This window comes from Nipponia nippon, unplaced genomic scaffold (genome assembly GCF_047370975.1).
Source record: "Nipponia nippon isolate SJK-2023a ecotype South Korea unplaced genomic scaffold, ASM4737097v1 scaffold_9, whole genome shotgun sequence".
In the NCBI taxonomy this organism is placed as follows: domain Eukaryota; kingdom Metazoa; phylum Chordata; class Aves; order Pelecaniformes; family Threskiornithidae; genus Nipponia; species Nipponia nippon.
This window is the reverse complement of record NW_028262413.1, coordinates 14,922,475-14,943,836: the sequence shown is the minus strand read 5'-3', so window position 1 is coordinate 14,943,836 and position 21,362 is coordinate 14,922,475. Positions and strand designations below refer to the sequence as shown.

General features: G+C 42.0%; 1 protein-coding gene across 3 annotated transcripts in view; it reads right to left on the bottom strand.

Annotated features, from left to right (window-relative positions):
- Positions 1-11,683: 11,683 nt before the first annotated feature.
- Positions 11,684-21,362, bottom strand: part of GRM7 (glutamate metabotropic receptor 7) — a 313,728-nt gene continuing 304,049 nt past the window's right edge. For 2 of the 3 annotated variants that reach the window (XM_087744649.1, XM_087744651.1), the window contains one exon: positions 11,684-12,865. Coding sequence is in view for 1 of the 3 variants with exons in the window: in XM_087744651.1 (XP_087600777.1) it covers positions 12,816-12,865 (50 nt within the window). In the remaining 2 variants the exon portion in view is untranslated. Of the gene's footprint in view, positions 12,866-14,423; positions 14,616-21,362 lie in introns of those variants that run through there. The other variant, XM_087744650.1, reaches the window with a different exon arrangement.

The window sequence follows — 21,362 nt, the reverse complement described above, 5'->3', positions numbered from 1 at the left end:
GTCTTTTTCTTATATGTATATCATTTGGTTTTCCCAGGTAAATAATGTCTTAGGCTTATGCATGGCTAAGAAGAATTAGCCGGCTCTGGTAATTCTGGCCAGTCATCCTTTTAGTGATGGGGATCCAAAAAAAGAGTATGGAAGCATCAACCAGAAGACATGAAGAGGCCAGAAATACTCCCTCTGTTCCTTTGTGATGCTTTGCTACCTGGCTTTTAGCGTCCAATAATCTCTACTGATTCACTAACCTTCTTTTCTAGCCGCTGGGAAAGGCACATGCAGTATAATTTATCTGCTCCAAAGCCACATGTGAAAGAGCAGATATACCAACTGAAAAGTTAGAGCAAGCCTTTCTTATCTTATGATTTAATATAGTAGGAGACAGTCATTTTTATAAGTTAAAAAAGCAATAGATTGAGATACATTCATCACAGATTAACTGAATTTCTTCTTTGAAGGAGCTCCTTGAAATGTATGTGATGTTCATTGTTGTGTGAGATGCTGTTTAAAACTTTTAACAACAAGATAAAAGCTCATGACTAGGAGAAAGAACTGCTGTCATTGCTGGATTTAATAAATCTTTGGCTGGGACAATAAACCTGTGATAAAACCAGACAAAGCCTCTTGCTTAAAAGTTATTTTGGCAGGTGGAAAGCAAAGACATTCTATCGTTGTCAGGGCAATGCATATCACTGAGCATGCTAAAACCTTCCTGGGATCCATAGGTAGAAGCATTGTCTTTCCCTGATGGTAATCATGGACTCACAGAATGGCTGGGGCTGGAAAGGACAGCTGGAGTCTGCCTGGTCTCGTGCTCAAAGCAGGGTTGGCTAGAGCCAGATGCTCAGGACCTTGTCCAGTTGGGCTTTGAGTATCTCCAAGGATGGAGACTCCAGTCAGCACAGCTGATCTCCTTCCTCCCGGAGCTCCCTCATGTGTTGGCACAGATCCCCAAGAAGTGCACGTGTCCGGCAGTCATGGAGCCCATCAGAAAGCCAAAAACATGGATCAAAAAAGGCTTGGAGCTGTAAGCAAGGAAGTAGTCACCTGGGTTTTTTATTCTTCCCATGCTCAGCAAAATTGTTCATTCTTTTTGAAAGCGAAATTGTGTATTTCTTATAAATAGACTGGGTTTCTTTAAACACCCTCTTACCAGTTTATCCTCTAATGCTGACAATCTAGCCACATACACCAAATAGTTGTAATGATATTTATCCACCTAATAAACTAGAAGTTCATGGATGATGTAATTTAAAGGTAACAGAACATAAAGTTTTTGGAATCTAAGCATTTAGATAGAGCATTTCATGAGTATGTAGTATTCTTAATAAAACTCTTAAGTTCCATCAAAAATCTCCAGTTTGCATTGAGGCTCTTAGAACACAGAATTAAGACTTAAGAGCTGATGTTAAATTGAGATCATGAATTCTTCAAGAACATTTCAGATTTGTCTTCAGTCCCAATGGAGCTCTGCAATGGACCTGTGCAAGAGGGTGGCTCAATTTGTACCTGTTATGTTGCTGCTTGTGTCACATCCACCAGAAATGAATTAGCCAGTGCTTAAAAGAGATATCTGCAGTTGTCAAAATAGAAAAATCATATATATACTGTGTGTGTAAATATAAAATTTATATCATCATAGAATCATCATAGAATGGTTTGGGATGGAAGAGACCTTTAAAGGCCATCTAGTCCATTCCCTCTGCAATGAGCAGGGACATCTACAACTAGATCAGGTTGCTCAGAGCCCCATCCAGCCTGGCCTTGAAAGTTTCCAAGGATGGGGCGTCTACCACCTCTCTGGGCAACCTGTTCTAGTGTTTCACTACCCTCATCATAAAAAATTTCTTCCTTATATCCAGTCTGAATCTACTCGCTTTTAGTTTAAAACCACCACCCCTTGTCTTATCACTACTGGCCCTGCTAAAACATATATATATGTTTATGTTCATGTTCATATCTATATTAAGACTGAGAGTAAAATCAGGCAGGATAAAATAGCTCTGTTGCCTTGGGACACTGGAAAGCAGTTTCCTCTGGCTATGTGGCTTGATCCCCTGGTGCCTAAGGAGGACTTTGGAAGCTTTTCCTGTAGTTGAGACATCTTTAGGGCAGCATCTCTCCTCACGTCCTTTCCTCTGCAGAGGTGCTTACAGCCTCTCTATCAGCCATCTGTATTCATGAACTCCATACCTGTGTTAAAACGTTTGTAGACGTGGCTTCAATATTGTTTTAACCTTGCAGACTCCATTGCGCCGTGAGAAGCTGCAGGTCAGTGTGAAGGCACTGTGGCAGGGGCAATGTCTCCTGCAGTGAAAACATCTTGCCCAGTACTGTGCACCGAGGAGCTGTTATCCTGCAGTGCTGCATCCCATTGCCAATGACTGAAACTCCACAGAAAACTATCCTGAGTCAATCATGTGACAGCATACACAGTTATTGCCTAACAAACCTTAAACAAAAGGCTGATTCATGCTCCATAGCCTAATATCATATCATGCTGGAGCACTAATTGTGAATTGCACCTAACCAGCCACGGGTATCAAGGTATCCTTATTGTACTACTTTGAGTATCGGTAGCTGTGCTAGGAGTTTGGGACACATTGTTGGGCCTGATTTTAAGACCTTTCCCATGATGATTAATACTTCACAAATCATCTGTTATCAATTTTATAGGACTTCCTATCGGTCAGATAAGTTGTCAAGATTTACCTCTTCCAATAGTTAAGAATTAGGGAAGAAAATTCATGTTTGACAGAATATACATACCTGCATGTCAGTTGTAAAGAGGCCACTGAGGGACAGCCTTAATCATTGCCCATGCATCAAGTGCAAAGGGAATTAAAAATGGTGTAAACTTTTCTTTAGGTGAGGGCTGGAAGTAAGAACTAGGACCTGCTGAAGTCCACAGGACAGAGTAGGTGACATTTTATGATGGATGGAGTCATAAGATTAGGTTAACTAAAGATTTTCATAGCAGCTAATGGGTTCAGAAAAATAGCTAAAGCTACTCAAATACATTTTGCACAGACCATTAGGCTGCCAAGAAAACCCATTTGCTCACTGAATAGCATCAACAGTCCACATGTTATTCACATTGTATAAGTACTATGAGATGAATTACATATAAAATGAATTTCACTGATGAAGAAGGAACTGGGACAAGAAGTCACATTTTGGTAAGTTGTTTCAATAAGTTACTTCTTTTTCATATATTTGTAAATGAAAGACAAATACATTTTCTACTGTAAATGAAATAGTCCTTAAAAGAAGCTCACCTCTTTAATAAAAGCAGCTTGGCTAGATGAAAAGTTCTAGCTTGATTGGAAAGCAATTAGACAAAACACCAAAAAAGTGGTATTTTGGGGAAGTTTTATAGTTTGCATCCAAGTGTTATAGGGGCAAAGTCCTGCTAAAGCTTAGGCATGATGAACAAGGAAGATTATTTCATTTGCCTTCTGTGCTTCCTACTGTTCTATTTTATTCTATTAATAGGAATTAGTTGGTAAGCTTCCTCAGGCTTCTCCCATCTTAGAATTTCATAAACAGAATAAAAGTTAACACTGAGTCACTCATCTATGAGCAAAGTGAGTGTTTATGCTTTTCCATATGTTATTGCAGTGCATAAATTCGTACTTCACTAAGCACTACCCACATGTACCCCAAAGGGTTCATTTTTTCCCTCTTTCACTAACACATGTTCAACAGCTTGAGTCAACATGTCAAAAATGTATAAAAGAAGCTGTGGTCTAAAAACCTCCAGTTTTTAATGATAGACCTTTAATTTATTGTTGATTAATTTGGGGAGAATGTAACATGTTTTATCTCTGCCTCCCAGAGGAGATGTGCCTCTGAGGCACATTTTGGGAACATGCCCGTCTCTCTGGGATGTACCGCAGCCGCTCCTGGGGCTGCTCCCCTGTGTGCTCCCTGGGCTTGGGCTGCAGCAAGGTCCTGGCTGCACCTGACATTCCATGAGGGGTTACATTCAATAAGTAGTTCATGGTTTTGATCTTGATCCTTACACATCTGAGAGCCTTAAGCAAAACACAGCCATAATCCCATTGTTTCCATGGCACAAAACCCATATAAATACACCCTTTTTTTTCTGCTTTGTCCCTGAGATTAAGGAAGATTTTTACCAACTTTGGAGGCCAGCAGCAGCATCAGGAAAGATGAAAGAAAAGAAAACTCTTTGCTTAACAACACCCTTGATGCATCTTTGTCAACAGGGACTGACCCTGGCACTTCAGAGCTGAAACTGTCAACACCTGCCCAAGTTAAAAAATAAAACCTGACAGGACGGTCACAGCAAAGTGATCTATCGCTGCAGCCTGCAGTGGAGGGGCCAAGGTCACCTGGCGGGAGCAGGAGGGGGGGGGTGTCCTTGCAGACTCTGGGCTGATGGTAGAAGTGCTGCTAAGCTCAACTTTCCTAACCGACAGCAAGTGGTCTCTCTTCCAGTTTTCTCCAAATTACTTTAGCGTGATGAAACTGGGACCTGGTGTCAACGCTTAGCTCGACATTGCTGTTGCATCAGTAGATCAATGCATGGTGGAGAAGCATCGTTTGTCTCTCCATCGTCACGTCAGAGAGAAGCAATACTTTGGTGTGCAGGGAGTTGGCGTACACCGCCTTGCTCGCCTCATTCCCCGACCCCAAATTCATACGTGACGGAATTTATTAGTGGCCTGAAATAAATGAGCCGTACTTAGAAGAATTCCTGCTGGCTGTAAGTAAACATTTACCATTTTAGCTTTAAATAAAGCCAGAGTAAAATCACAATCATTAATATTCACTATATGATTTTGCTGTCTACAAAATGAATAAAATGAGCATAATAATCCAGGCAAAAAAGGGGTATGGATCATTTTTATGAATTATTTTCAAAAGGCAGGCTTTTATGTCAGCATCCTGTTAAAACAAAGAGGGGGTTGTGTAGGGAAACATATCATCCTTTATGTTATACACTTAATGGTGAGGGTAGAGGAAAGAGGTTGACAGAATTTAAGCCACATCCTGGCATACAGAAAAGAATAGACAAAGCTGTTTAAGTCTTCAGCCTGAAGACCATGGCTCCCACAATAGGGAATTACTCTCAGACAGATGTTGCACCCTTTAATAGGCCAAGTCTTCCATGCCGTCCCACCTATGCCATGAAGAAGCCCACTGAGGCCAGAGGAGCCCTCATGGCTGCAGCACTGGCTGACACTGGTTTGCCGCACTGACTTCATGTGCTGTTTTTACCTGTGGTTCCTACGACAGAGACCCTGAGAAAGGATGGTGTCAAAGACAGGAATTTATCAGGTTTGCAGACCAGATTTTTGTCTCCATGGGAGGAAGAGTGCAGAACCCGCTGTCTTCCTTGGCCACAGGGTTTTGCTGTTCCCCTGCAACTACCACTAGGATTTTGGATCCCCCTGTGAACTCCTTCCAGAAGGGTAACATCTGACCTGCAGTTGCCAAAGGGGATGAGATACTTGCCTTTCTCGTCTTTCTTTTGCAGTTGTAACAATGCTTAACAACATAACCAGGGCTCAGATGCATCTTGTAATGCATGCACTTTCCCCCCCCCCCCCCCCTATTTTTATGGAGCATGCCTGGGGCAGTGCCCTTGGCTACCTCACTAAGGAGCCCCAGGGTCAAAACGAGCTTTGTAAAGCTGCTGTTTGATGATGTAGCGACAGTGGAGTAGCAGTAAGACCCATGCTGAGCAAGGGACTTGGGACTCTGGAAGAGCTGATACTACCATGATTTCACACAATGATGTGAGCAGAACAGTCCCGCCGTGCCCCGCCTGCACACTGTTGGCAGGTTTCTGGAATCCAGCAAGATTTTACAAGAGGCCACAGAAAACCCTGGGGTTTATGCCACAGTGTTTTAACAGTTTTATGCCACCGTATTGCAGAGCCTGAATTGACTTGGCACTGATAGATCTGGGGGCTAGAAATTTGCTGGGGAGGGAGGGTGGAAGCTGGTTCTCCTAATGTCCAACTTGTGCAGCTGATTTATCCACTGACGCTGCCCAGTGCCCATGTAAAAGCTATTCTTTATCAGTGCCATTAGTACAAGTGCCTTTTCCCTGTGTATGTGAGGGAACGGTTGACATTTCAGTCAGAAAAACAAACCCTTTGACCACCACCTCTCTGTGCCTGTATCTTGCTGTTTTGCACGCTCCAGCCAGGCGGCCACAGGGCAGCCAGCCCTGCTGCAGCATCCCCTTGCCACCCTGGGAGCGCCTTGATGAGCTCAGCCTCCTGCCGTGAGAATGGGTGTTTTTGAATGAGCATGCATCTGAACAGTTACTTCCTGAGGGATTTCAAGCACTTTTTTTGTGTTCTTGCTGAAAATGGCTCATTTTTAATTCCATTATATTGCTTCATAATATTTAAGGTCTGTCAAATTGATATATGCAAGCAGTATCATATGCAGATTATTATCCTTTTAGCTATCTGTCCACGGACATCCAGACCTCTAGTCTTTTCTACCACTCGCCTCACTACATCACTTGTGTATGTCCAGACTGAAAAATAACATCTTTTCTCTTACCTGCTACCATTGGTCAAATTCTTTTACACCCACATTGCATAGTGTGAAAATGATTGTGGGAACATGTACGTATTCTTTCTCCTGATCCCAAGAAGCAGAACTGGGCCTTTTGTTTCATGGATTTCAGGGACTGTGTGAGCACGGGGCTAATAAAATGATGGGGAGGGAGACAGAGGAGGCAAAGAGAGATGTAATAGACTGGTGTTCATCAACAACAAAGTATTAATAAATTACCACCTGTTCCTCTGCTTTCCAGGGAGAGGAATAATGCCAGCTCTGTGGCCCCTCTCCCCCGCAGCTCGGCAGCCCCACTGCTCCCTCCCCACCGTGGCATCGCTTGGCCTGGCAGCCATCAGGCCCACTGCTGCGGCCGCTGCCCCACTCGCACCACACCTGCGGCTTTTGAAGCCTGTTTCCTTAGATCACCTAACATCTTAAATTGGGACTTTTTCCTTGGTCCTGATGACCAAGAGAGGATTAAAGGCATTGGTGTGTGCTGCTCATTGGCTGTTCTGCTAAGCAGTGCAAAATGCAGCTTAGCTCTTCTGAGTTCCAGCAGGAATCGGAAGGGAAAGTTGATACTGTTCCCTGTAGGTCCATTTTCTATACAGCGACTATTTTTGGTTTTGTACATTATATGCAGCCAAGTATACTACAGGCATCAAAAAAACTGGAGACAATAATAAAGTTGAGATCATTCTTAAGGGAAAAAAAGAGAGAGTACTCTTCCTGGGCAGTAAAAAATAAAAGCAGTTACTGAAAATAGAACAGTTACTGAAAATAAATGTGTGATACAAATACAAAGCTTGGTGGCTATATTGAGACAGCAAACAGCAAATAGGCATCTTGAAAAATAAATGCACTCTTATGCACAAGTTGTTAACAACAGTGCTTAAGGCAGTACGACCCCTGCCCTGTCTCGAGCTCTTGGATTTACTGACCATGATATAGGGTAAAATAACTCATATAAGTGTTGCTACTGCAGACACCCTTATGAAGGCTAGATTGTAAATACTCGCCAGGCTCCTAGCAAAATGGGGCTTTTTCAGAAAATTACTGACCTGGACTTAAAGGAAACCAACCCAAAATGCAGCGTGTGGCTGAAGGAGACCTTACTAGTGCAGGTGGGGAGGAGAAGAGAGGCAGCAATGTTAACACGCCCAAAGCAAGCTCTCTCTGCGTGCTCCAGCAAGGAGAGCTGCGGACTGCAAGGCGAAGGGTTCACGGCATCGAAGGGTGTGCGGAGCAGTAAGTGCAGTGGACTGGTAGCCTGCCCTGGATCCCAACATTTTTGCCATGTAATTCTTAACAATTTGGTGACTTGCTCAGTGACTAGGAAGCATTCACACAGCTGGGCTTTCCCAAACTGCTGGCAGGAGCAAACACCCTCCTTTTAGCAGACATTGCCACTGGGATACGGGAGAACCAACACGTGTCCCTCCTAGGAAGCTGAGTGCACCAGCAGGCTCCCACGATGAGTTCTCAAGAGACTAAAATAATGCAGCTATTCTCTCACTTGCCCTCATAACCCTTCTTTTTTCTTTCCCTCAGTAAATATTAAATAAATCTGTGATGACTGGCAAGCTTACAATAAAATAGGGAATTGAAGTTGGCAGCCCCAGATGTGGGAGGTGTAAGTTCAAATCTATTTCCTCCAAAGCGTGGGCTGAAGGTGAAAAACTAATAGAAACAAGCCCATAGGGCATAGCCCAAGTCTTACGGGACTCCAGCTTTTGTAACTTCATGCATACAGCCACCCTCAACATATTCAAAATTTGTCTTTTTTGAAGTAGTTTTGGGAAAGGGCTGGGGCGCTGAGGGCTGATGGTGTAATTCTGACTCCATGGGATTCAAAGGCAAAGCATCCGCCGGGCTGGATGGAAACGGTGTCTCACCCTTCAGCTTTTATTAATTTGTTATAAATAATATTAATTATGCCTGTAGCACAAAAAGCAATTATCAAAATATTTTGCTAAACATGTTATGAAAAAGACTGTTTACCAAAGAACACTCAACTGTATCAAAGCCTTTACAAAATGGTCTCTTAGAAATTAATAAATATGTTTAATTAGCACTTTCATGGATGCACAGATTCTGTATATGGAAGCATTATAGTGCATTTAATTATATATAAAGGCAATTAATGTCACAAATGAAGACTAAGCTCTGACTCAGCCTAAATAATTGTCATTATCTATCATATAGCACGCCCAGAAAGCTTAACTCTGCAATGATATTTATGAACAATAAACTTGGCATTAACATACCAAAACAATTTGGGTATAATTCAGACTAAATAATAAATGGCAACAAAAAAAAAAATCACTCCCATTCTTCATGATTTTTTCCTAGCGTAATCACATAGGCATTTTTCACAGTATGTTCATCATGATGAGAAGTGAAAAAATTTATTCTCTTGAGCGTGTGCTATAGATTGCATGCCAGAGACCGAGCACGAGTATGTGTGTGAGTAGCTGCTCCTCCTTCCCGTGTTGGCAGCAACTCGGGGAGGTTAGGAGGTGACTTGGGTGGCTGAATCTCTTCCAGCTTTCCATGGAAGCGCAGAGGCCACCGTCACCTCTTACTCTACATATACTTACCTCAAGTAATCATCTCTTTATACAGCCTGAGGTCTCTGTGCTAGAGCCAGCTTTAGTTTTACATGTTTTTTGCAGCACCTACCAACACAAGCTCAGGGTTTTTTTGAGGGGAAAATCCCACCAGGTGTCCTTGTCCAAGCCAAGTCCCTCTTACTCATGAAACAATCCATCATGGACAGCTATCATTTACATGACATAAAACTTGTAGTGTTTAATGGAAAGGGACAGCTACATTTGCATCTGTTCAGTTCACAGGTATAATAACACACTGACAGAGACCAAAACCAGTATCGTCATATCAGCGTGTAGTCAATGGGTAATAAGATGAACATGTTATGAAAACAATGGTAACGCTGTACTGATGCTAAGTACACCCGATGGTAAAATAAAGGACTCTAAATGGAGCTAAGGGCTCTTTTTTTTTTTTTTTTTTTTTTGTTTGAAAATGTGCTGTGTAGGTGTAATAGCAAGGTGTAGCTTCTGGAATAAAAAAATGATCAACAGTCTACAATGCAACATCTTCACCCTGTATAAGCTGTTAAAACAGCGCCTTGCTCAGTGACTGACTTCATAGTTTTAATACATAGATATAGAGAGGTAAAGATGAGTCAAAACTTTACTATTGCATTTATATTATTAAATATCAAAATTAATCCATAAATGTTTTACTACAAGCATGATTGTATATTGATTATAAAGTATGTTTATATATGTATGTAACATAAAGTAGTTATCTATACATGGAGATACATACATCTATAGAGAGACCTGTTAATGTACTTTATCATATAGTTAGGTATAATACAGATGTACGAGTACAGGTCTGACACCTTTAATTCTACACCGTGTGCATGGAGAAGCCAGTCATACGCTGGTTGAACTGTCAGTTGTCCCAGTAGGGGAACTGTAACCACATGACCTTGCCTGCACTGACTTCACCAGTGATCTGGCTGTAGAAGACACCAGTGAATGGCACAAATCAAAGCGAGCACATTCCATGTAGTACTTTGATATATGAAAATATTTTCAGGGGTTTCATGCCTCCTCGATTTACTTACCTTTTCAGGCAGTGATCAAACTAGAAAGCCATTCAGGATGGATAAATCATTTAAGACTGACTCTGTGATAACCTGAAGTAAATGAGTAGAGAACTTTGATGTTGAGTCTGTGCACGTTCAGAGGAAACTCGGTCCCGACTGCAGTCAGATGTATAAAACATCAGCCAGCTAACCTTTAACGAACAATGCACATCATGAACCAGAGGCTTGTGGTCGTTATACACACTTTGTGTGCATGTGTGCAAGTGTGTGTGTGTGTGCCTGCCTGCACACCCCTATAAAAATAAAATAAGCAGGAAAATGAAAGGCTCAGGTTTTATTCTCTGTTGGGTCTAATGCAACATGAGCTGCGAGAAAAATTTAAAAAAAACACACCCCACATCACTCCCTCCCAGCAGCACCCTTTCCTCCTTCCATCTCATTCCCCCCTTCTCCAAAAGAAGTGAAAACCAAAACAACCAACAAACTATTTTTTTGCCCACTCAGAAAAAAATCTAGGGTCTTTGAGCAAGAATCACTGCTTCAAGGTAATATACTTATTTAGCCCAATGCTGGCTCTGTCATGTTTATGGACAGCATAAAGAAACAGGATAATGTTGCAGAGCCTCTGCCTTTATTATTTGTTGGGCTGATAATTCCTTTCTTGCTAACAAAGCCTTCACTTGGTTGGAATTTCATCTTCTGGCTGCTGTAATTCATTATTATATCTATGAATATTAAAACAACAACGAGAAGGCCTTGCAAACATCTATCCAGCCCCCATGCTTGCACGCATAAAGAGTCAATCAAGGTCTGACACGAAGGTCTTCATCACTATGCACTGTGGCCCATGTTGCAGCTGTCAAATTTTCTTTTGATGCTGATTAACTTCATCAGTATAATTGATCAAGTTGTCTAGAGAAAATGGGAGGCTAAATACTTTCCAAAGTAATCGTCCCGTTGCACCCAAAATGCTGTTACTATGCTGAAGGCAGCACACAGGTGCTGTGCTGCAATTGGAATGAGTTTCCTCTCACCTCTTGCCTAAACTTTTCCCTTTTTTCCCCCCAGCTCACTCAACAGTTGCCTGGCAGATTGACGTTGATTAGTTGTTCATTTAATTGCGTTCTGCTGTGCTGTTGAACGTAATATCCTTCAAAGTCATAAAAAAGACTCTACAGTTGAAGACAGCTTTGGAGGCCATCAAACACAGACAGAAGGGCTTTCTCTGTGTGACTGTAACTTGGCTTTTGGGGGATTGTTATAGATCCCAATGCTTAGAAAGGCACTTTTTTTTTTTTTTTTTTTTTTTTTTGCAATTAGCTGCCAGCTCCCCCAAGACCTTTTCTAGACCCGCTCTTTCTGGACAAAGCCTGAAGTACCTCTGCGTCATGTTTTTGGATGTCCATGTCTGACAACATCATGAAATAAACTTTAGTCACAAGGGGGGAGGGGGAGGGAACAACTGAAAAAATATATTTATTGGAGTAAATAAAAAGAAGTTAACCAAAATCCTTTATTGATACATTCTTGGATAATATCACAGGATCGAGAGAATGGAAGGGAAGGGAGGAGTTTGCGGCAAAGATCGGTTTCACTAAATTGGCACATAAGCAGCAAGATTAACGAAATTACTTATTACAAACAGTATAAAACATACATGCTTTTTTAAGTCCTTATCACACTGGTCAATCATGGTGGGGCATCAACAAAGAAAAAAACCTCAAGACATGTAAAAGCCATAGTCTTTCCTCCAAATATCATAAGAATTATTGAAATTATTGCAAAATAGTCATATACCTTAAATAAAATAACAAAATAGAACACAAATACAAATATCAAACATAAATTATTAACATGTACCATAAAATACATTACTGGCATGCATTCCAAATATCAAGACCTCTACTAAAACTCAGCAAAAATCCTTTCTGCTTCCTCTGCAGCCCATCAGAGTTGTGAAGGGGGGGGACTAACTTCGCCAGCACAGTTTTTGGTCTTTAAATTCTTTTTTTTTGTTTGTTTAGTTAAAAAAAATAATGTATATGGATTGCAGTGATACAATAGTAATCATACAAGTCATGTACATAGGTCTTTTAAATCCTTAGTTGTTGGTGGGGTTTTTTTTTGATGTGCTAAGTCTGAGAGAATAGGGCCTCAATGAAACTGTGCATTCAAAAAACAAACAGTGAACTCGAAACAACATGGATGGCAATATGCAAAAATCCTCACAAACTGTACAGAAAGTTCAAAAACTTGCAGTCTGGAAGTACATAGAAAGACAGAATTAGCCCCTTAAAGTCCTTGTAGCTGAACGCAGCCCACGCTGGGGAGCCAGTCCTCCCGTGCTGCACCCGGGCGCATGGGCACGGTGGCTCCCGTGGCCGGAGCAGGTCCAAGGCCACAGCTGACGGCAGTGCCAGTGACGTACTAAGCCGAGAGCGATGAAGGATATTTCAGGGAGCAGCCGTTGGGAGCGTGGGGCTCCTCTCGCGCTTTCCCGCAGCATCGCCATGCCCTCGCCCCCCCCCCCCCACCCGAGGCGGACACCCCGCGACTCGGGAGGAGGTCTGCACCAGCGGTGGATGAAAATCCTCACCCGTCCTCCGCCCCAACGTGGCAAAACGGACTAGATAACCAGGTTGTTATAACTGACGTACTTCTTTTTTGCAGCAGGGCCTGAAAGAAAACCGGAGAACGGTCAGAAACCCTGCCAGCTGAGACCCCCTCGGAAAGGGCTGGCTGCTGGTCCAAGGGCTGTGGGTGCAGGCAGGGACGCGCCAGTGGCTCCTGCATCCCTGTGAGTGCCTTCCTTCTGGGCAGCATGTGCTTATGGACACGACTCCAGGCAGACGGCTATTAGATCAGCTGAAGCGGTGTCTCCAGCTCTAGCTATTACTATAAACAAAATTACCGCTGATTGATTTTGTTATACTCTTGCAGTCTGTATGACTTCACTGCTGAGGCACCGTAACTAGACCCTATTAAGATTTCTTTTTTTTAAAAAAACAGTGACATTCTCTCCAACTTCTTAAATCTCCTGGGCTAAACTTGTTTTTTCTCATGGATAGTGATTCGTATTCAAGTTTTATGACTTCTGAGAATTTTTCAATGTGGGGATCAAGGTACCAGCTTTCCTAATTATGACCTTCAAATTAAATGTTTGCAAGCAGAAATAAATAAAACCAGTCAGTAACTACTTTGTGAGCGATGCTACAAGCTTCTGTCAGTAAAAATTGCAAATATTTGCAGCTGAGTACAAAGCAAAATATTCTGCGGTACTTTGGCAACACTGACAGATTAGAGACATATCAACTGATAACATGTTTTCCATCAGGCGTGTTAACAAAAACATCACTATTTATATGCAAATCCTGTAACTAGGATGTAACTACTTGTACTGGGCTTATGAGATTTTATAATGAACTGTCTTCCAAAGGCCTTTCCCCCCTTATTCACTTAAAAAAAAAAAGAAAAAAACGAGTGTATGAAGTATGTATGCTCTTGCAGTAAAGATTAAAATCCAATATTCTGAGTTATCACGAGACCAGTTTAAGCTAACAGATATTCTCAAAAGGTTAAAATTACCAGGCATTGCTGTTATTATCAACTATTCTTATTCGGCATTTGTGTTTTTTGAGTAACCTGGATTCAACAAAATACATTAATGTGAATCATAATCAACCATGCACAGAAAAACTGGATATATAAACAAACCTGAGCCTCAATGCATCCCCCAATAAAATACACGTTTGGAAGATAAGTAAGAGAAAGGGATAAGGCTGATTTGCTGGGATTGCTGAAAACCTTCTGCTCTTTTTGCCTCCGCTGCTGCCCTGAGAGGAGGGCTGCCAGCCCTCCGGAGCATCCCCCCACCTCAGAGACCTAACGCACCTCCCTCTGCTACCTGCAGCCAGTGCATATTTTCCCTTGGCGTGTCCAACAGCCAGAAACCATTATTAATCAGAGATCGCTATTAATTTTTCAGGTCGCCTGCTTTTCAGAAATATTTGCTTAAATAAGGACAGGCTCTCCACCAACAATTCAGAATATTTTGAGAGTATAATGCATGAGAGTGCAGTCAAATGTAAATATTTTTCATGGTGTTCACTATCTTTTTCACTGACAAAGAAACAATTTTACTCCTAGGTATTTTCAAGACTGTAATTTAAGAACCTCCTGGGTAACTCCAGCGCTTTGCAGTATTATTCTGAAACCCTAAGTCAGCTGTTTCACCGTGTTCCATACAAGAGTCAGAGCTGTCTGTTCAATCAAGCACTGATCCCACAAAATGCTGATCATCTTCAGTTCCCATTAACTTCTCTTGGACACGAAGGTGTTCAACACATGGCAGGATAAAACTCATTATCCTTCAAGGCTAGACTGCAAATATTCAATAAACTGTGGTATGAAGAGAGGCAAAATGCAGCTGGAAAAAAAATACCATCATGAAACAGGTTGCAAAGTAATTACATGAATTATTTTGTAATATACTTCAGCTTTATCCATTACATGCTCCAATTTCAAATAGCAGCAGAGCGCCTATGACAGAGAAAAAGATTTTGATACTCTTCAGGGCTGGTTCATATCATGTCAACCCCTCTAATGCTTACAGGGGTTTTACTCTACCTTTCACAGCAAACCTGATATTTTGCTTGATGAGTTTCTCACAAATTCAACCACAGTATCTCATTTTTCATTTTCAATATGACAATGAACCACCAGTGCCAAACGAATTCAGCCAAGAAATGTTGTTGATAGCATGTACTTCTGTAACCTCTTTGTGAAAAGATGGGCTCCACGCATCTGAGCCTGAGACAGTAAAATTATCTTTGGCAGTGCTCTGCTTCACAAGAATAATGTAGTTGACAAAAGCATCATCCATAATTTAGATAAAATGATCAATAAAAGCTTCATGGTTATTTTAGGAGAGGAAAGACAATCTTCCTGCGTTCTAAAGGCTGTTAGGCCAGAGGAGATCATGTCTCTTCTCATGTAGCTGGTGCATTTCACAGCTCTGTTCCCGCACTAACTCCAGGAACCTGGAGCTCAGCTGATGTAAACTCCCAGAAGTGCTCCAGTCTTCATCTGAAGGCTACAGGAGAGAGACAGTCTACCTCGATACTGAATCTCTACTGAGTCTCAGCTCATTATCATTGGCAATTAGCACCAGGTATGGATGTGATTTTCCTCAAATAAATTAATTTACATGAAAATGGGGAATGCTAATGAAACATCAGCATTACCAGAATTCACCATGCTTTAATCCAGGATACATGAGCATTCTTTATTCTTTAAATGGAAAATAGATACAGATCTCATGCACTCTGTTGCTGTTAGTGTTAATGGATGACGGCTTTCCAACAGTGAAAACAGATTGTCCTCTTGCAAATAACATATACGTGTTAATTAATATACATATAATTATGTCAACCTCAGCTGGCCATTGATTTAGACATACTGGAGGCAAGCCAATAGCTGTGGTATGCAGAATCTGAAATGCTGGACTGTACCTTCTGTACAGAGATACACAGACCAACTGCATCCCCCTTTCCTGAGGTCAGTGCAAAGGAACAAGCAAACAAACCGTGGGATAAATGTGGGCTGCTAGCTATTTTTAAATACAGAATACCATGTAGAAAGGAAACATCCTGGATATTGACTGCCTGCATATTGGCAAATAAATGTGCTCTTGAAGCATTTGCACTGTATGACTTGTTTGAAAAAAAGGGGACCTTTCTATTTAAAAAGAGGCTACATATTGCTATTAGTGACAAACGCTCTTTTCTGGTAATTAGGGGTGAATAGCAACAATGTTAATAGGAGAAGAAAGTATGAGGAATACCTGAATAATACAATTTCATATATACAGACAGGAGCACTGTACTGGAAACAACCTCCAGGCTCAAGTCCAGCCATAGGTAACCATATCCCATGCACTTGTCAAGCAGAGCACAGCACAGGATTCTTCAGCTCCCATTACAGTTTTTCCTTAACATTGCTTGAAATGCAAATTGTTTTGTCTATCTTATGGTGGAACCCGGCCTAGGCTGTCATGCTTCAAAAAGGTTAGGTAGATCCGCTGCAGGGATGCACAGAGTGATGGAACTGTCATATCACATTACTGCTAACACACGGTACTGGATAGAAGGAAGGTGCAACTATCATATCTCCGTTGTGGTGCTGACATTGCTGTTAGTCTTCTGGCTTTATGAGCATTGCACTTACTCTCGATCTGAAAGTAATGAGGAACTTTAAAAAACCAAGAAGGCAAGAGCAATGCCTTCCAAGATGAGCTGAGACAGGACGGGCGTTCAATTTCCTGGCAGCTGGACTGACAGAAGCATAAAGGAGGCACCTTGGTCATCATAAACCCCAGACACTTCATAGCACAGCGTTAATTTTAAGGATGTGACTGTGTACAAGATACTGACAACCAATACTTCCACGTGAGCTATGAGTTCTCCTCAACTATGTACTGTACTTTTTCCCATTCTCCATGAACAGATCCCACCCTCCTCCCTTGCAAGCATCCATTTCAAGACGCTGGTACACAGCCTACAGCAGCACAGCCCAGGAGTAAGGATGCGCTCATGCCCATTGTAAGTTAGGGAAATGAAGACAACCTGTATATCTGCACGTGGAAAATAAACAACATTTCTTTAAAGCACAACAATTAATTAAAACCCTTTCCTTTTCAGCTATTATCCAACCTGCCCAACAGGCGGTGGGGGACAGTGACAATCTACACCTGTCCCCTGCCAGAAGTGAGTAACAGGATTTGAAATAACTGCATCTCTGTGCCAGCAACATATTAAAAACAAATACGCAGAAGCAAAAATCCTCTTTGACTGGTTTTCATTATCTTGAGCACAGGCCACAAAGCAAGAAGCTCCCACAGCATCCAAAGGCAAGGCAGATCTGTCAATACTTGCTCAGAGTGAGATTTAATCACTTTCACTTCAATTTTATGCACATTTGTAACCTCTTCCATGCTTAAAGAGAAAAGATTTACAGTGCAAAAGATGAATTTTATTACAGCCCACAGGCATCTCAAGCTATCAAATGTATGAAACATGATCTTAGTATTTCCAGCACTGAGCAAGAACTGACATCATGATGGGTACGAGTCTGGAACTTCTGCTCTGATTTCCTTTGCAGTCACTGCAGCAGATTATGCTTACCTCCTCTTTTTCATTTTCTTAATTCTTGCTTAGAAACCTGTATCATTCATGCCAGGCAAAGCGGAGGCTGATTATTAAATCCTGCTTCTAGTCCATCTAATAGGGAAATGGATGCACGTGGCTCCCCCTCTGGCTCTGTACCCGAAAGACAGAGCTATCCACACGCTCTGTTGCCCTTAAATTGGGGAATATATATGAGAAAGAGATGAAAGCAACAGTCCTAAATGATTCTACGTGCTCGCCCAAAACCCAACAAATAGAATGAAGCTTGGAGAAAATAATATAATTTAAAATTTCATATCTAAATATGAATAGATTGCTATATCACATTTTCACATCTCTCCTGTTGTGCTCCCTACCATAGTGTATTGGCAACTTAGCTAGTGTATAAAAGCCTACGGTTGTATAAAAAATATTTCATTTTATTGCATATGTCAGTGGGTAGTTGCTTGGCTCTGAGCTTCAGCCTGAACTGCATGACTTTCATGAAGATTAGCACACAGAACCTCATGTTTTAATAACAGAATACGAATATATTAAATTACAAATATAACATGAGTAAAAAGTGTGTTCCTCCATAATTGCTTTACAGCCTTCTCTTCTCATAAATTATATCATCTTTAGCTGTCATATTTCCTTGTCACTCTCAGTAAAGCAGCAACAATTAGTGCCTCAGCGCCGAGGACAACCATAAATAGCAGTGGTGTTCCAGTCGCCCGAGAGGTTTGTCAGCAGATCACAAATGACAACACAGAGGGAGAAGTTGCTAAAGAGATTGTTTCTGTTTCCTGATTACTAATTTATCTAGTACATAAGTGGCTTGATGGCAACCTGGTGACAAGTTCAGAAGGGATGGTCTATTGTTTTCTGCTGCAGCACACGCTGCCGCCCCGCGCTGAGCACTGCCTTGGCAGGGCCAATAACTCAGTGTCACAGCATTGCATCTCCCTGGCTCTCCAGCCCCTGACAGGGCACACATCACCCATCCACACGCTCAGACTCCATCATGTTTGACATGCCAGCCAGAGGACACCGCCCTGCTCAGGTGATAAATGCTGCAGGAATGGCTTCTTTCTCTTTGTGTAGTTTTATCAAAACTGAGTCAACAAAAATACAGCAGTGAGTATAATCATCATAATTCCAAGATGAACAATATTCATGTTGAAGCACTGACTGAAGAATGAACTACCCAAATAAACTTCTCTGATCATCCCTACGTCACTTCTGATGGGCATGGCCCTCTAGATTCTTCGTGTGAGATTGATCGTCCTTAGCAATTACTGAAGAACCTGGAGGAAAAGAGCACATTATACAGAATGCCATAACAAGAGGCAAGGGCTGCCTACAAAAACACACTTCAGAAATTAATAGAAAAACAATTATGTAATAGGATTGTATAGATTTATACAGTCATTGCTCATACTCCTTTTGCTACTCTTGTGACACACTGTGTATTATGGCATGTATTACTAATATGCTGCTTGTAATCTCCATGAAATGCTAGAAAATCAAAACCAGAATGAAAGTGGGTGGTGTCAGTTATATTTTAAGTTTGTCTTTTCCTTACCTTTTTTTTATATATGTTTCAAATTCCTTATTAAGATTTCATGCCTCTGCTTTGCTCCTGTAAAGTGCTTTTCTTCCTTATTTTTGTCCAGTATTGAGAGTGATGTCACCATACAATCCTGATAGGCATAAGGGCAAGAACTGTATTTCCAGATGAATGCTAGACCATGGCAAGGATGGGGGGGGTCATCCAGAAGAAACTGAAGACACCTGGAAACCCACTGTGTCACAATCTCTTTGAGAGAGATGCAAATGTTTTTCTTTATAAAGAATAACTTTTTTCCAATTCAGTTGGGTATTGTACATTGTTAATGCTACTGATTTCATATCCCCCCTTTTGCAATTGCCTTATCTCTCCCACCCCACTCTGCCCCATCAGTAGTTTGCCTAACCAATACTTGGGAAATGTGGGTTCAGATTTTGGAGAAGGATGTTCTGCATGTTACAACAGCAGCAAAAACACATGGAGTGAGAGAGAGGCAGGCCTGAGGCTGGTTAATTCTCTAGAAAAGCCAGAATCTGTGAACAGAGTAATTAATTCATTAAACACCATCAAAGACTGCTACAGCAGGATGGAGGGCGCGTGGGGGAAGATAACAGCATTAGGATGGTACAGCAAGAGCTTGGGAATGCCTCTCCAGCAGAAAAAAACCCCGCGTTTCCATTTCAGTTTCACCAGCTCCAAAACCAAATGTGATTTTCAAGTGTGACGATGGGTACATTTTGTGTGAACTGGTATCCAAGGCACAAGACCCTAAATTGTCACTGCAAATAGGATCAAATTAAGCAGCCCCAGACATGGAACAGAAAGCTGAGAAGGAACTAAAATGGCATAAAAAGAGAACGGGGCCGCGTCGCTTAGCAACCACCACCTTTTCGGGTGGATTATGCGAGTCCGGACACATTTGCACCGTTGACAGTCATCGTTTGTAATGTAAAGGAGCTTTTCCGTATCTCTGTGTGACAAGTTCAGTTAGGTACTGCAGTAGTGAGGACCAGGAGACCGTGTCAGGCGAGCACCTGCCCGAGCGTGACCAGCATCCTGGTTATGGCAGGGACGACCTGCTCCTGCGCAGATCTTCTCCAGAGCTGGGTTTGCAAGAGGTCTGAGGCTGCTTCGTTGGGGTTTCTGATTCATTCTCCTAGAACTAGTGTGGCTCACGGGATTAGGTTATTCCCCTCTGGAGAAAAGTCACAAGAAAAGCTGAATGCTGTGGAAGGCTTAGTCATCCTCCTAATCATCCATCACTGAATCTTTCTCCAACAGGTTTAGGTAATATCAAATCAAAACCTCCATGAACATAGTATTGGTTCTTCCAAAACCTCAGTCTGAGCTTGCAGGGTCATTCCTGAAGGAACCAAATAAGGTTTGTGTATCTCTGTTCTCATCTATGGGTGGAGGAGTTCAATTTAAGAAGTCATCAGCTCTTCACAGAGACTGTATTTCCTTAATTTACTTTGCTAATGAATAGACACTTTCCTACATGGAAGTGCCACTGCTGCTGCAGGGCTGCCAAAGCCATCTTCCAGCCTGTCGGAGTACCACCAATTCTCCAAGCTGCCCCACCGCTATGCTGCAACCACTTTCCCATCACAGATACCTGCCAGAGCCCTCTGCAAGTCTGAGATATCACCACCTGTGATCACAGCCAGCTTGATCAGTTTTGCAGAGGCACTAGTGCATAAGGGAAATTACACAATCCACAACTGCATTTTGGCCTTCAGTTCAGTTAAAGTGATTGCTGGAGTTTAATTATTGCCATGCTTGTCTAAATTGTAGCTTTGTTCCAATGGCCTTCGATAGAGCAGCCCACGTCTGCTGTGTATCTGTCCCATTCTTGCTCTCTCCCTGTGCACATGATGGCACAGAGATGGCACATCTTACTCTGTATGTTGGAGCTCTTACAGCAAAAACCTTATCTTGGGGAGGAGGGAGGCATTCACAACTGTGTTGCTTCACTGTGGAAAAAAAAAAGACCTTTGCAAGAAGGAAAAATGATTTTAAAAGCTGCAGTTTGCCTGGAGTACAACTAAGCCAGACCTCACTTCCAGCAGCATTCCCCCACCACAGCCTCTCTTTTCCTACTGCTTATGACCTGCTTCCTTCCATTTATCTATGATCCTTCTGCAGAGATAACATTAAAATCTACTTACATGCTGAACTGATGTTTGCCTTCGCAGCTTGAGTCAACAGCAATGGACTCCAGCGCTGGGGAGAGGACGATGTTCTCCTCTCGCTCAGCTCTGATGGGCAGTCCCTGGAGGAGCTGCTCCGGTTGGGGATTTTGCCTTTTTTAAGAACTTAGAGATTTTTTTAGTGTTAATCTCTTCTTGAGTTTTATTCATTTAAACTGAAGTGCTATAGGTTGCCAGGAGATTACCACTGAAATAATAAAATGCACCAGGTATTAGGATTAGCTGTAAAA